Source organism: Taurulus bubalis, assembly GCF_910589615.1.
Source record: "Taurulus bubalis genome assembly, chromosome: 15".
Taxonomy (NCBI): domain Eukaryota; kingdom Metazoa; phylum Chordata; class Actinopteri; order Perciformes; family Cottidae; genus Taurulus; species Taurulus bubalis.
This window is the reverse complement of record NC_136603.1, coordinates 11,851,741-11,865,777: the sequence shown is the minus strand read 5'-3', so window position 1 is coordinate 11,865,777 and position 14,037 is coordinate 11,851,741. Positions and strand designations below refer to the sequence as shown.

The 14,037-nt window shown below is 43.2% G+C and overlaps 1 protein-coding gene across 2 annotated transcripts; it reads left to right on the top strand.

The window, feature by feature from the left end:
- Positions 1 to 3,076: 3,076 nt before the first annotated feature.
- On the top strand, positions 3,077 to 13,389 carry LOC306747399 (activin receptor type-1-like; the record flags this gene model as incomplete). Of its 2 annotated transcripts, none has more annotated exons than XM_079230459.1 (11): positions 3,077 to 3,143; positions 3,625 to 3,879; positions 4,191 to 4,463; positions 4,686 to 4,952; positions 6,261 to 6,466; positions 9,425 to 9,524; positions 10,292 to 10,438; positions 10,800 to 11,075; positions 12,266 to 12,463; positions 12,989 to 13,119; positions 13,255 to 13,389. In XM_079230459.1, the coding sequence occupies 11 exons, from the start codon at positions 3,077 to 3,079 to the stop codon at positions 13,387 to 13,389; spliced, it is 2,055 nt and encodes a 684-aa protein (XP_079086585.1). The 2 variants fall into 2 exon arrangements, with proteins under 2 accessions (XP_079086585.1, XP_079086586.1); XM_079230460.1 differs by having other exon boundaries at positions 4,191 to 4,471; positions 4,688 to 4,952.
- Positions 13,390 to 14,037: the final 648 nt, after the last annotated feature.

Here is a 14,037-nt window from a genome sequence, read left to right as displayed (position 1 = left end):
GGGGTTTCTGTATTTCCATGAGCGTGGTCAGTGCTTAGGTATTTCAGAGGCATTGATATCATCATACAAAATGCCTATGGTGGGAAAATCATTCAGATAATTAAGTACAGTTGAAAAGTAATTGCATTCAGAATTTAGAGTGAAGGAACAGAAGAAGAAAATAGTTCAAATTTAAAAAGTACTGATTGTGCAACAGGACTCCTTACAAAAATATAATTATACCTGTATATGTTATTGGGTTATTATTACTGATGACTTCATTTGTAGGTAGCCTTAAATGTAACCGCTTGATTGAGATGGAGGTATTTCTTCCCACTTTCTACACTCTACACTGTTGGTTAAATCAGGCACCACATTAAAAAGATAATTGCATGTTTTGTTTGTAAAACGTCAATCTGCAAAGTAACTAGTAACTGCAAAGTAAAAAGCTAAATACTTGTCCCTAAAATGTAGTAGAGTATAATTATGAACTGGCATAAAGTGGAAATACCTAAGCAATGTGCAAGTACTTCAAGCGAAGGGAGTAAGAAGTACTCATCATAATGCAATGCATTGTAAAATAATCACACAATCACAGTTGTGTCAAATGACATTTGGCCACTTTTTTTTTTTTTTAGCTATAAAATATTTTGCATACTGTAGTAAATTCTTAGATTATTAGTTTCGACAGCAGTGAACATGGGAAAATATAATTACCATGTGGTATTTACACTGGTTTTCTATTACAACACCACATCAGAGGATATAGGAAGAGGAAGTAAAAGGAAAGAAGGGGGTTGAGACAGATAGTTGGGGGGGAGATGAGAGCACACCCTTGGCAGGATGTCAGCTTTGCGAACACGCAGTACAGAACACTGCCAGAGAATTCAATATGCAGGGATAGAGAGCTGCAACACACACATAGCGCCATAAAGTTGTCTTCTCAGATCGCAATCGGTCCTGCAGATGCTCGCCCTCCCTGCCTCACTCCATTCGAGAGTCCCTTCTGAGGTTTCCAGTATCAGGACGAATCCTGAGTATGTATTTATCAAGCAAAGCTGTTAGCTGGCTCGATGATGTGTTTACCAGCTAGCTATGCCTCATGTGTGGATAGATGGGGAGTAGTTTGTGTTTCCTGTACTTATGCAAAATAAACTGTGTAGAAAAAAAACATACAGTAGTGGATGTGTGCGAATACATTATGTCGGAGAACGAGCAAAAGGCCCTCAGGCTTTGCAGCTCAGACTGAAATATTTGCTTTGTACATAACGGCACATAAAAGGACCACCTCGTGGCTCGGTCGCCGGCATGTGGCTCACTGCTTATGACTGCTTATTTAAGACAAAGTGTCCTCGCGGAGAGATGAATTGAGACGGAGAGGACTTCAGTACTCCGTCGAGGGTCTTTCAGCAGTAAATGTAAACAAAAATGCAGCAAATCATTTACCTACACTTATGGACGCCATTAAATGGAGCTTCATGGCATGCTCTACTTAGTTAATTGAGGTGAGCTATTGATCTGTCAGCAGCGTGTGAGTCAGGATATTGCACTCTTTGTCGTCCTCCTACACAAGTGTTATGAGTCAACACCAAGATAACCAGTTTGACAGAATCTCTGTTTTTCTAGGCTCTAGCATGAGCTCCAGACAATTGTCTTTTACCCCCCCATGCTTATCTCTTTATCCTGTTTCCTTCGGCCCCCTGGCTTCACCGTAGCCCAGCCGGCCGTCCCCCACCAGCATGGTGCCCTTCTTCCTGCTGTCCCCCTGGGCGCTGACTCCAGACACCTCCTTGTCCCACTTCTCCCCCTTTAGCCTCCCTCACTGTTGCAGCCCACACGTCTCTCCCACATTGGCTCCGTTCGCTGCCCTTCTCTGACCCACTGTCCCCCAGTTGCCCCCTGGCTGTACCTCCTCATGCCCTCCTGCCCGTTCCCTGCCCCCTCTCCCCTGGTCCAAAGGGAGCAGACAGCGCTCCTGATTATCTCTGTGTGGCAGCCTCTGTTTTGTGCTCCGATTAAAGGAGCAGCATGTGGTCTGTGTGTGAGCGGCCCGTACAGACGCCACCGTTGGGCTAATGCTAACATTATGTGCTTAATCATTTATGTCTGGGAGACGGGCACAAAGGCTTGGAGGGGATGGAGGTAAGGGGGGGCGCTTGGGTATTTATCAGTGGCACAGATGCATTCAGGCGCGCAAACACATGCTTCCGAGATAACGGCCCCGGTGCTTAGTATGGCATAAACGGGGCACGCTGCAGGCTATGACGTGTCCACAGAACTCACACATCATATTCATAAAATGGGTAGCTGGAGTTTACAGTGTGAGTTAAACTGGTGGTCTGGTGAAGAAATCTGTCACTGGATAAAACAAACAAACACAACCGCACAGCCAATGTGGACGCTTCTAGAGACGCATTAAATATTGAAGCATTAGACGGTCTCCGGGTCTCTAAATGATAGTATTTGGGCACCCACACTCTCCCCGTCGTGCTCTTCTTCTCGTCCTCCTCCTCCTCCTCCTCCTCTTCTCTCAACTGTCTGCTCCTCTCCCCTCACTGCCAAGCAGCCTGTCCCTCCAACAAACACACAGACATCACCGAGCATGCACACACACACACACACACACACACACACACACACACACACACACACACACACACACACACACACACACACACACACGCGCATAAAGGCAGCCAATAAGAGAGCACCAGTCTCCCCATTGCTTGCCACTCAATGTCTTGTTGCCAGGACAACAGGAAGGCTTGAGACCCACTTTACTTGAACATTTTAAACTTGGTGTTGACTCTTTTTCTAAAAACAAGAAATGGTCTTCCTCTGTAAAATTGCTCTATCTGTTACTCTTTGGTCGACAGCAAATCCTGTCGTTATCCGTCTGTCTCCCTCTCGGTTTTCTGTCTGTCTCACTGAATGGTATCCTGAAATATGTTTTACAAAAATACCAAAGGTATTCAGTATAGAAATTGCCGTCATTTGCTCTGAATACAATGTCAGCCCCCGGTCTGCATGTTCATTGGAGCCTCATTTTTGTGTTTCTCTCTTTTTTTTTTCTTTCTTTCTTCCATCTAGCTCTACAATGACGGTGAGGGGCATGTTTCTTTTGGTTTTGATCGCCCTGGTCCTTCCCTGTTCAAGCTTGGAAGGTAAGTTTCTTGTCACAAAACGCAGCTTGTCCAAAGTACATGTAGTAGCTTGAAGGGTGTGTACGGGATGTCTCAGTCCTCCTATTCTCTTTTACTCCGGTTAAACATGCACACCATCTTGCAGCCTCTGCGGCTTTCTCTATCCCCCTCAAGTCTTTTGCATGCATAGACCAAAAATTCACAATTTCTTTCCCCTTCACCACCCCTCCCCAGTCTGTCACCCTCTCATCTGCTGTCTCACAGTGTTATTTTAAACAACTGCAGTGGCGATGGAATGCAGCAGAAAGAGGAGCTTTTTTAGGGCGGCGATTCACACTTGTCCGACTGAAAATAGATACATGCAGAGGACAAGCACTGATCATCTTATGTCACAAACCATTTAGGAACATATTGGAGATTACAGTCCTTCTTTGCAGCAGCTTTGTCTATTTTCAGGGATGAATTCTGACCACTTACATCATTTTTCTTTTTTCTTTTGAAGGGGATGTCAGTTCGAGAAACTCTGAATGTTTGTGTGACGGAGGGTCCTGCAGCAGTGGGGACCGGTGTTTCGGCAAGCAGTGCTTCACCTCCCTCTACATACTGAACGGGACGTCGGCCCTGCAGAAGGGCTGCATTGTGGGTAATGAGGAAGGGTCCTCGCGATGCAAAAGTCCGCCAACTCCTGAGCTGGTGGTGGAGTGCTGCTTTGGGGATTTGTGCAACATGAACGTCTCCTTGCAGTTACTGGCAAAAGGTGAAGTGTTTTGCATCATAACAGTGTGAAAAATATCCTGCTTGAACATCTGTAGGATTTATATTATAAGCAATGCATAGAAGCAAGTGGCTTACCTAAGGTTCATCATTCAGTCTTTTTAAAATATGAAGAAATTGTCATCTATTATTTGTCAAAACTCATACATTTAAATATACTTGACTTGCCTCTTCAGCCAGCTAGCAGAGATACTTTTTCATGTTTTCTGATCTGAGTGAATGCTGTTTAATTTAATGGTCCGCTAATAGCATTGCTGTAATGGGTTTCCCCATATCTTTATTTCCTTTTATCAGATATAGAACGGTCTGCTGGCAGACCGGTCCTCAGAGACCAGGAGTGCATGTGCGAGGGCGGTGTGTGTGAGCGAGACCATCGCTGTGCCGGCCAGCACTGTTTCTCCTCTCTGAAGATGATGGATGGGGTGGCCGTCCAACAGAAGGGCTGCCTGAGGGACGACGACGAGGGCAGAGTCACCTGCGCCATGCCACCCTCCTCGGGCCATGTGGTCAAGTGCTGCCAGGGCCATCTGTGTAACATGAACGTCACTGTGCAGACTCCAGGGAAAGGTGACTTTGTACACATTGTACACATTTCTCTTGGCTGTCGTTCACCATAGACCTTATGTCACTCACAATTTCATTTCATGACAAACTCTATTTGAATTATGATTTTTAAAACGCCATTTAAAAGCTATATGCATAGTTATAGCAGCACAGGAATAGCTTTAATGATTTATGTTGTCGAAAGTGTTATTAATCATCTATGTCCTCTTCCTGAATCTCTTGCAGAGGAGGAAGTAAAGCCCCTGATCAAAGAGGAGCATGATTGTGTATGTGAGGGCAGCTCATGTGAAAAAGAGAAACGCTGCAAGGGCCACCAGTGTTTCTCATCCCTCACGGTTAGCGCCGGCTCCCTGGTGTACCAGAAAGGCTGCTTCAAGGTGTATGAGCAGAGCACATTGACCTGCAAGACCCCACCTTCCAGAGACCAGATTGTGGAGTGCTGCCATGGGCACCTGTGCAACCTGAACAGCACTGTGGCGCTACCTGTCAAAGGTACACTACGATGCTCAAGAGCGCCATCTATTGATTTCAGCATTGAACTGTACTTACGAACAGCCTTTTCAGACAAAGCGCTGGTTAGATTTTATCGGTTCAGAATAGGAACGAACATGTGAGGTTATTTCTTACTGTTTTAGACAAAGCATTCATACTCTACCGAGAGGGCTACGTCATCTGCTGGGAAAATGTCTGCTGTTCTGGATGGTTTCTCTTGGCCCGAGTTACACCTCTGTGTGGTCACACTCCTGGTGAGCAACCAAAGGGAGGTTTTGAATATTGTTTAGTCACCGTCCACTTCCCCGGTGTTCTCTCAGAGGCTGTCAGAGCTGGCTGACAAGAGCCCAGTGGGTGAAGCCACCTGGGAATGAAGGCGAGGCAGGCATCTAAACACAGAGCTGCTGTTGCACTTTTTTTGTGTGTCACCTTTACTTTTCCCTCTACAGCAGTCTTTTATATTTCTTTGATAAATATTCATACCTGTAATACCCCAGCTGTCTTTTTGCTTATATATTTGGGGATTAGCTCAGATAATATTAAGGTTAACACACCTTCACTGGGTGCAGTTTACCACATCATACAATTCACATCATGTCTTTGTATTACATTGCTGCAAACTACAAATATATATATATATATATATATATATATATATATATATATATATATATATATATATAGTGTGTGTGTGTTTTAAGCTAAATAAAAATAAATGCAACCCTGCCCGAGTGCTTGGTTCAAGTCTAGTGAGTTCCTACAATGTGTTGTAGTTATGTGTATATGGGAGAAACGGTTCATTATTTGAGTTGAAAAAAGGGGATCATTGTCTGGCAGAGCTGAGCCGTCTTTCCCTTGGAATGTTTGAAAAGTGTGAATGGTCAGTTCCTCAGGCCCGACCTCTGCTGACTCTATGAGATCCTCTCTGTGTGTGTGAATGAATGCTCATGTGCATGTGCGCTCTATGTGCACCCACACCCCTAACTGCTTTCTCCCGAAGGTCTGCAGAGTGCTGCGAACCTGTGATTTGTGTCAGTCTGTGTGGTCCAGTCAGAGAAGACGCCCCCGCAGTGAAGAGTTTTCCCTCAACATGCATAGTTATGGTCACCTCCTCTTCTTGTATCGCTTGCTGGGGTCCATTGGACGCTTCCATCTGTTGTTTACTTAAGCACTCAGTCTTCTGACAGACACAAGCCAAATCCAATCTTAGAAATCAAGCTTTATTTTGTGTTTACAAAAATGTCCAAAATGATAGCCTGATTTAGTCTGAAGAAATCTCTCATTGTGAATGTTTCTCTCCCCTCACAGCCGATGAGCTATCCAGCTACAGTGTGACCACCCTTACTATCGTCATCGTGGCGCCCATCATTATCCTCATCGTCCTCTCGGTTGTCGCCATCCTGGTGTTCAGACGCATCCACAACAATCAAATGGAGAGACTAACATCACGAGATGCAGAGTATGGAACCATCGATGGCCTTATAGCATCCAACGTGGGGGAGAGCACTCTGGCGGTGAGTAGGATTCTACCTCAGCTCACTGGAGAGAATAGTATTAGAGTTGCTCAAGGCATATTTTAATTGACTAGTATGTTATATGTCAAATTAATTGCAGTCTTTTAGTTTAACCCACTTATTTCTCTCTGTGCTAGCTGCCATATACTGTGTATATACTGTTATTAATTGACCTAGAGTGAGTCACAGAAAGTCTGTAGTGTAAAACAAATTTGAATTGGTAAAAAAAACAGTGTCTCTATTTACTGAGTAAAGGAGTTAGCTAAAAACAGCCAGTATCATTATTGCACTTAGAAAGGAAACAGTGGGAAAGAATAGATATTTAAATTAAATTGTGTTTGCTTTACTATCTTGATGTATCTGAAATGTCCACTGTAAGCACAGCAGTATAATGTAAGGAAATTTATATCATTTCAAGGTTATTCAAGGATTATATAATACTACATAAGTTTTTCTAGTAGTAGAGAATGGCCTGTTATGTACAACCATTAACCATATGCAGTATTTTCACATATACAATTTAATATGGATTTTGTACATTTCTCAGCTGATCAAAATTGAAACCTTGAATTCTTAACCAATGTAAGCCAACATTTTACAGCACCAGAAAACAATAATAATTTAGATAAAGTTGTTATGTGTCTAGTTTTAGCTCTGATATTTAAAAACCTACAGTGTCAATCATTTCATGTGATAGCAGATCAAATCGTGTTGTTGAACAGTGGGTGGTAGGAGGGCTCTTTTCTGTACACTTGGATTACAGAGAGTCTTCAAAGTGCCAATGTATACCAACAACAGAGATGGAAACCCCCTTCTGAAATGATGGGTTGTATTCACTAAAGGGATTCAGCTGATGAGTTGAAACGATGTTGGATTAGTGGGGATTTATGCATCTATGTACACAATTTTACCGTTTGACTCCAGATAATATACAATGGAGACAAGATGGCACAATACACCTTGTTCGCCACCTTTTAATCCAGATTTGTGATCAAGGCTGTCATGCAGGGGCCCTGTAATCAAGGATTAGCTTTATATTCTGTGATGAACTTGGTGAAACACTCACTGTATGATGGGGAAAAACGCACGAGAGGAATAAATCACTTAATATTGGGCACCTCATGATTGGTTCGGTAAATGCTATGAAAGAATAGATAGATGCACTGTGTCATGGTATACACGGTGCAGCTTTAAGCCGTAATATATTGTTGTGCTTACTGTCATTGTTAGGTTAAAAAAAAGATTACATTTGCAGTGCAGTCTATTGCTTCTGAACTTTGTGTGTTTTACAGATCATGATCTCCAGAGTATTTAGTAATTCTTGTGTAAAAACATTTAAAACAATGCATAGCGGTTACGTGCGTGTGCGTGTCCGTGTGTGCGTGTGCGCGCGTGTGTGTGTGTGTGTGTGTGTGTGCGTGTTGTTGTTTTGAATCCTTTAATTGTTCCAGTCTGTTTGAGGGATGTCTTTAGCTATTTATTTTCTCTCCACTCAACTGTGGATTGTAAGTTTTCTGCAGAGTGGTTTATGTTTTGAGGCCCACTAAACTGATCCAGAGTTTAGGTGGAGTCCTGTGGTTAGTGTTAAGTCTGAAAGACAACCCAGCACATTCACTGGGTTACGTACCGTGTAATCAAGTTCAGCTGAGACTCTCAGTCTAGCTTGTGCCCGGACAAAATGCACGACGGTTACCGTCCATTTTGTGATTCTATATCCTCTCAAAAGCATACGTTTTATTTTCGCATTAGTATCCTTTTTTTAATTGAAAGCAATTCTATTCACACTTGTAGCAAAATGTCCAGGCCAGATTATCCCATTTATCTTTCATTATAAAACTTGTAAACAACAATTGTTAAGTGTGATCATTCATGAGTATATGTGTGTGTCAGAGAAAGAAATAGCTGATTTTGGCTTTGTTTCAAGCTATTTACAAAGTCCATCAGTGCACTTGGCAATGGAAAGCCCAAATATGGAGCCCCAGAAAGTTTGTTTGTTTGTTTGTTTGGGCATAATAATAAAAAGTGCTTGGCAGTGCCATGAGAAAGGATATTAGGAACAGTGGTGTGGCTGTGAAAAGCATATCGGCCTGAAACACATGGGCTGGTCCCTCTGGGAGGCTACTGCCCAGAAGTCGTCTGATTATGGTGATATTGCAACGTTCTGATTGTATTCTGCTGCTTAACGGCCTGGCCCAAATATACCCTCCTAAAACAATCCCCCTGTACCGAAGAGAGGGATTTAAACTCTCTGCAGAGCAACTCATCATACATTTTATGCACTCTGCCTTGCGTTCCTGTGTTGTGATTCCAAATTGTCTCCCAGGAAGCTCTTGCATTATGCATCTGTTTATCTGAGGCATCACTCTTCTTTGTTGTTTTCAATCCTCATCTTCTCCTCCCAGTTTGCTCAGCAGATTCCCGCTCTCTTGCTGCACACTGCCCTCCTGTGTCCACACCGGGGTGCTGCATGTGTTTTAGCTGAGATAAAAATGAAAGGCTCTGCAGCATTGCACCTGTTTTGGAGTCTGGTCCTTGGTTAGAGAAAATCTCCAGCGCCCCCAGGGAGGGGGTGGCACTTCTGTTGTTTACTCAGCAGGGGGCACTCTGCACCTCCAGCACAGACCCCCCCACCTCCACCCCCCTTACACACACACACACACACACACACACACACACACACACACACACACACACACACACACACACACACACACACACACACACACACAATATCTTGATACACACACTGCTTACCCCCTACATCCCATGTGGGTACCACATCAAAGGCTGCCGGTTGTATTAGTCTCCATCTGAGTCCCAGATGCTCCATATTTCATCTTCTTTTATGCTTGAGCCACATGAATCCTTTGGGAATTCAACTAGCTCACTTGCAAATGTACCACATACATGTACATTTATAAAACCTGTCCTCTTTGTTTCTGTTTTTCTCTTTGCCAGGATCTTCTGGATCATTCCTGCACTTCAGGAAGTGGCTCAGGGCTCCCGTTCCTCGTTCAGAGAACTGTTGCACGACAAATCACACTCAATGAGTGTGTAGGTAAGTGCCCCGTTAAAGGCTATTTTCATATTGACAATAACACTGCCTCAGATTCTGCCTCCTACATTATGCATATCCTGTAATCATGTCTCTAAGTGTCAGAGAAAATATTACCAACAGCAGACCTATTTTCATATGGACAAACATGGTGTGTGTTGTGATAACGTGTGTTAAGTAAACCATGTTGAAAGAAGTGTTATGAAGTATTCATCCTCTCCAAATAAATCAAATGAAATATGCATGAATTGATTTTTGGTCACTAGGAGGCAGCAAAATAAGCTGATATTTACACAGGCACCACATCATTATCGGCTTACAATGTTATTGTTAACATGTTAGCAAACTGATGCCTATTTACATATGTAATAGCTGCAGCTACATGATACTGATTAAAGTAAGTTCAATACTTGCTTTCCATTTAGCTCAACTTCAAGATTTCTGTGGCTGCAAAATGTTTGACTTTCTGCATCAGCCACTCGGTGGCTTTATCTCCTATTTGGAACCGCCAGCATACAGTGAACGTTAGCACAGTTTGTTTATGCTGGAAACTCCATACAGAGAGATGATGAGATGAAAGAGACTAAGCAGCTCCAGATTAAATAATGGTAATTCTAACGCTAAGAGCAGCTTTTATACATAAGGGAGACAAAAATATAATGAGTAATGCTAGTGGAAAGTAACACAGTAAAACACATCCCGCAGGCGGATTTCTATGTAATATTTTTGCTCATTTGTTTGCTCATTTCTCCCATGTTTTTGCCCGCCAGGTAAGGGCCGTTACGGTGAAGTGTGGAGGGGTCAATGGCAGGGAGAGAGTGTCGCGGTCAAAATCTTCTCCTCCAGAGACGAGAAGTCCTGGTTCAGAGAGACTGAGATCTACAACACTGTGCTGCTGAGACATGAGAACATCCTGGGTGCGTAGCATATTTCATGTATACAGGCTCAGCCAGCTGTGAGAATACCTACTACTACATGCCATGTGTCGAGGTCTAACTAATTGCTCATTAAACCTAGCATAATTTGATTGATTATGGCAGGACTTAATATATATGAATATACCTCTTGTTTAAAAAAATACTTGTACAAACCATCCAACCTTGCCTTAACATTATTTATTATGGTGGATTATGACATATAACATATTATATATATATATATATATCTATGTCTCTATCCATCTAGTGCCCAATCATGTCCCATTGGCTTTATACAATGATGCGTCTATTGATCAAAGTTTTTAAAATGAATTGCATTGGTATATTTCACTCAATTTAGGCTTCATAGCGTCAGACATGACCTCGAGGAACTCCAGCACTCAATTGTGGTTGATCACACACTTCCACGAGATGGGCTCCTTGTACGACTACCTTCAACTCAGCACCCTCGATGCATCCAGCTGCCTCCGCATGGCGCTCTCCATCGCAAGCGGCCTCGCACACCTCCACGTTGAGATCTTCGGCACTCAGGGCAAACCGGCCATTGCGCACCGGGACCTCAAGAGCAAAAATATATTGGTCCAAAAGAATGGACAGTGCTGCATTGCTGACCTTGGTGAGAATACTGACTAATCTTTATCATAAATCCACTGATTACATTCCCCTACTCTGTTTAATCAAATAGTTATAAAAGTTTAACTTAAAGATGTGGATAAGATCAATCGGTTTGTGTCAAGTCTCTCAGGGTTTTGTTCACTAGTGGTAAAGTGTAGCTCCACTGTTGACGCTGCACCGCAACGGAAGGGAAAGCTCTCGATTAACCAGTCCACCTACGTTCTGACCCTCTCCTATCCTCATGGGCTTTGGGTAATGATAGTCGGGTAGCTGCTGTCAAACTCATGGATGGGGTGAGGAACCCAGAAATCCGGAGGGAACTCGGAATAGAGCAGCTTTGCATCCAAAGGGGCCTTCTGAGGTGGTTCAGGCATCTGATCAGGATGGCTCCCGGACGCCTTCGTTTAGAGGTTTCTGGGCACGTCCAACTGGTAAGAGGCCCCGGATTAGACTGAGAACACGCTGGAGAGATTATACGGCCTGGGAACGCTTCAGGGTTCACCAGGAAGAGCTTGAAAACAGACGTCTGGATGGCCCTGCTGCTACAGATGAGTGGAAAAGATGGTGGTTGATGGAAAACAACTGAAGGTTGTTTTTAAGGTTGAAAATGGTGGTTCATGGGTATTGCATAAAAGATGTATCTGCAATAATATCGCTCTACTCGCATCTATCTGCTGAGCCACATTTGTTGTTAATTGAGACAGAACATCCACTGCTTCGATGTACCACTGAGCCCTTAATCAAAAACACTTTTACAGGAACTCTAACCACTTTGCCTAAAACACCAATGTTCCCGTTGCAGGTGCTTGATGAAAAACAAACTCAGGTACAAGCCATAGCCTGGCTACTGGCTCGGCATGTTTACATGCTCGATGTAATAACTTCTGCTTCGGATGACGCATTTCGCTGCTCCGACAAACATGGCAGCAGTGTTTGTCTCCCAAGCGAGTTGTTCTTATGTTGGATTACATCCTGTGGGAACAGGACTGTGTACGACAAACAAGTAGTGTTTCAGCATCAGTTGATGGAGTGAGTGCAGTGTTTTGTTTCATTATAGTTGTCTGAGACGGGGCTCTTTAAGTCCCCCACCACTCAAAAACACCAGACGGCTGTTTTCCCATTCAAACGAATATTTTACATGTGTCTCATATCTGCAGGGAAACTTTATAGTGTTCTGTGTTTTTACGCTAGGTCTGGCTGTCATGCATTTTCAAGACACCAACGAGTTGGATGTGGGGAACAACCCGAAAGTGGGCACAAAGCGCTACATGGCCCCCGAAGTGCTCGATGACTCCATCCAGATGGACTGTTTCGAGTCCTACAAGCGAGTGGACATCTGGGCCCTGGGCCTCGTCCTGTGGGAGATCGCCAGGAGGACAGTCAGCAACGGTCAGTAAACATTTCACACAGCATGATGTATTTATACCTTATCTTGTTGTTATCAACTGTCGTCATCATTTCCAACAAAGTTGCATTACCAACAAGCAGTATACAGTCACAAATTGTTTCATTTCAGACTTTACACAGAATCAGTGTTTTAAGTTAGACTAAGTAAAAGCTTTTCTGCGGTAGAAATCCTTGGCCTTGATACACACGACAACATCTACTGTCTGTGGAGAAGCTAGCACCGCTTATGTGAAATAAAACCTACTTCCTCCACCCACTGTTAAATGGGTTTATCGCTTTACAGTAGGAACTGGGCTCTCAGCAACCCTTAAGATATTGATTTACCCTTGACGCAGTAACCCCCTGCCTCTATTTGGTCCCACGACTGCACTTGAGAGCAAGTTAAGAGCAAAAAAAAGTGTATTTTATGTGTCAGCCATTTGTCAGTGTACCTTTATTCCACTTATTGTTTAAAGTGATTGAGTGAAACTTGAAAGTGAATTGCTGCATTCTCTGCTCTACCTTTAGGCATTGTCGAAGACTACAAGCCACCTTTTCACGACGTGGTTCCAAGTGATCCCAGTTTTGAGGATATGAAGAAGGTTGTGTGTGTGGATCAGCAGAGACCCACCATCCCAAACAGATGGTTTTCAGACACGGTGAGTGATATTATGTCGTCATTATTGTATCGTAATTATTTCAAGTCTGCATGCTTTTGATATCCAGATATAAGAGCATTTCAGCGATATTCTAATGTTGACACTGGAAACACCGATTGATTTTTCTTTTTTCAGACTTTAACCTCCATGGCGAAACTCATGAAGGAGTGCTGGTACCAGAATCCGTCAGCCAGATTAACAGCGTTACGCATCAAAAAGACTCTCACAAAGATCGACAACTCTCTGGACAAACTCAAAACAGACATTTGAGTCTGCCTCGAGAAGAAGAGGCAGACATACTTCGAGGCTTTTGAAGACATCCAGAAGGTGGACCATCCTGGAGAAATCTCACAAGACAAGAGACTTGATTGGTTCAGTGCCCTTATAGTGGCACAAACCTATATTTATTTTAAAACGCTTGGCGGGAAACATTTTGGCATCCAAAGATGGCGTACCGGACATTTCAGAGACTACTAATAGTCACGGAAATAGGAAAATATATATTAAACGTATGACATAGGAGCTGGAATGTTTGCAATGTTATTCAAGGAAGAAACTGTTACCTGGGTATTTAAATAGGCTCACTTTTGTTAGAACCGCAGATTTTATGGACAATGTCTGAACATTTTAGCAATTTCACTTTATCTCTTGAATTGTACTGCGTTGTTCATTTGTATGACGGTGGATTCATTTGGAAAAGAAATCAACTTGCCTATTTAATCTTTGTACTTTCTTAAACGGCAATCGCAGTGAGCCGTGTTATGTTGTACTTCGTGTGTCGTGCACCTCTGTTTACAATTCTGTCGGAACAAGTTTCTTGGGATCTCACCAGTCCCCCTAGGGTTTGGTTGTACAGCTGCATCAATGGCACTGCTCTTTCCTGAGCTATCGTCCAACTAAAGGTACTCCATTGCAAAC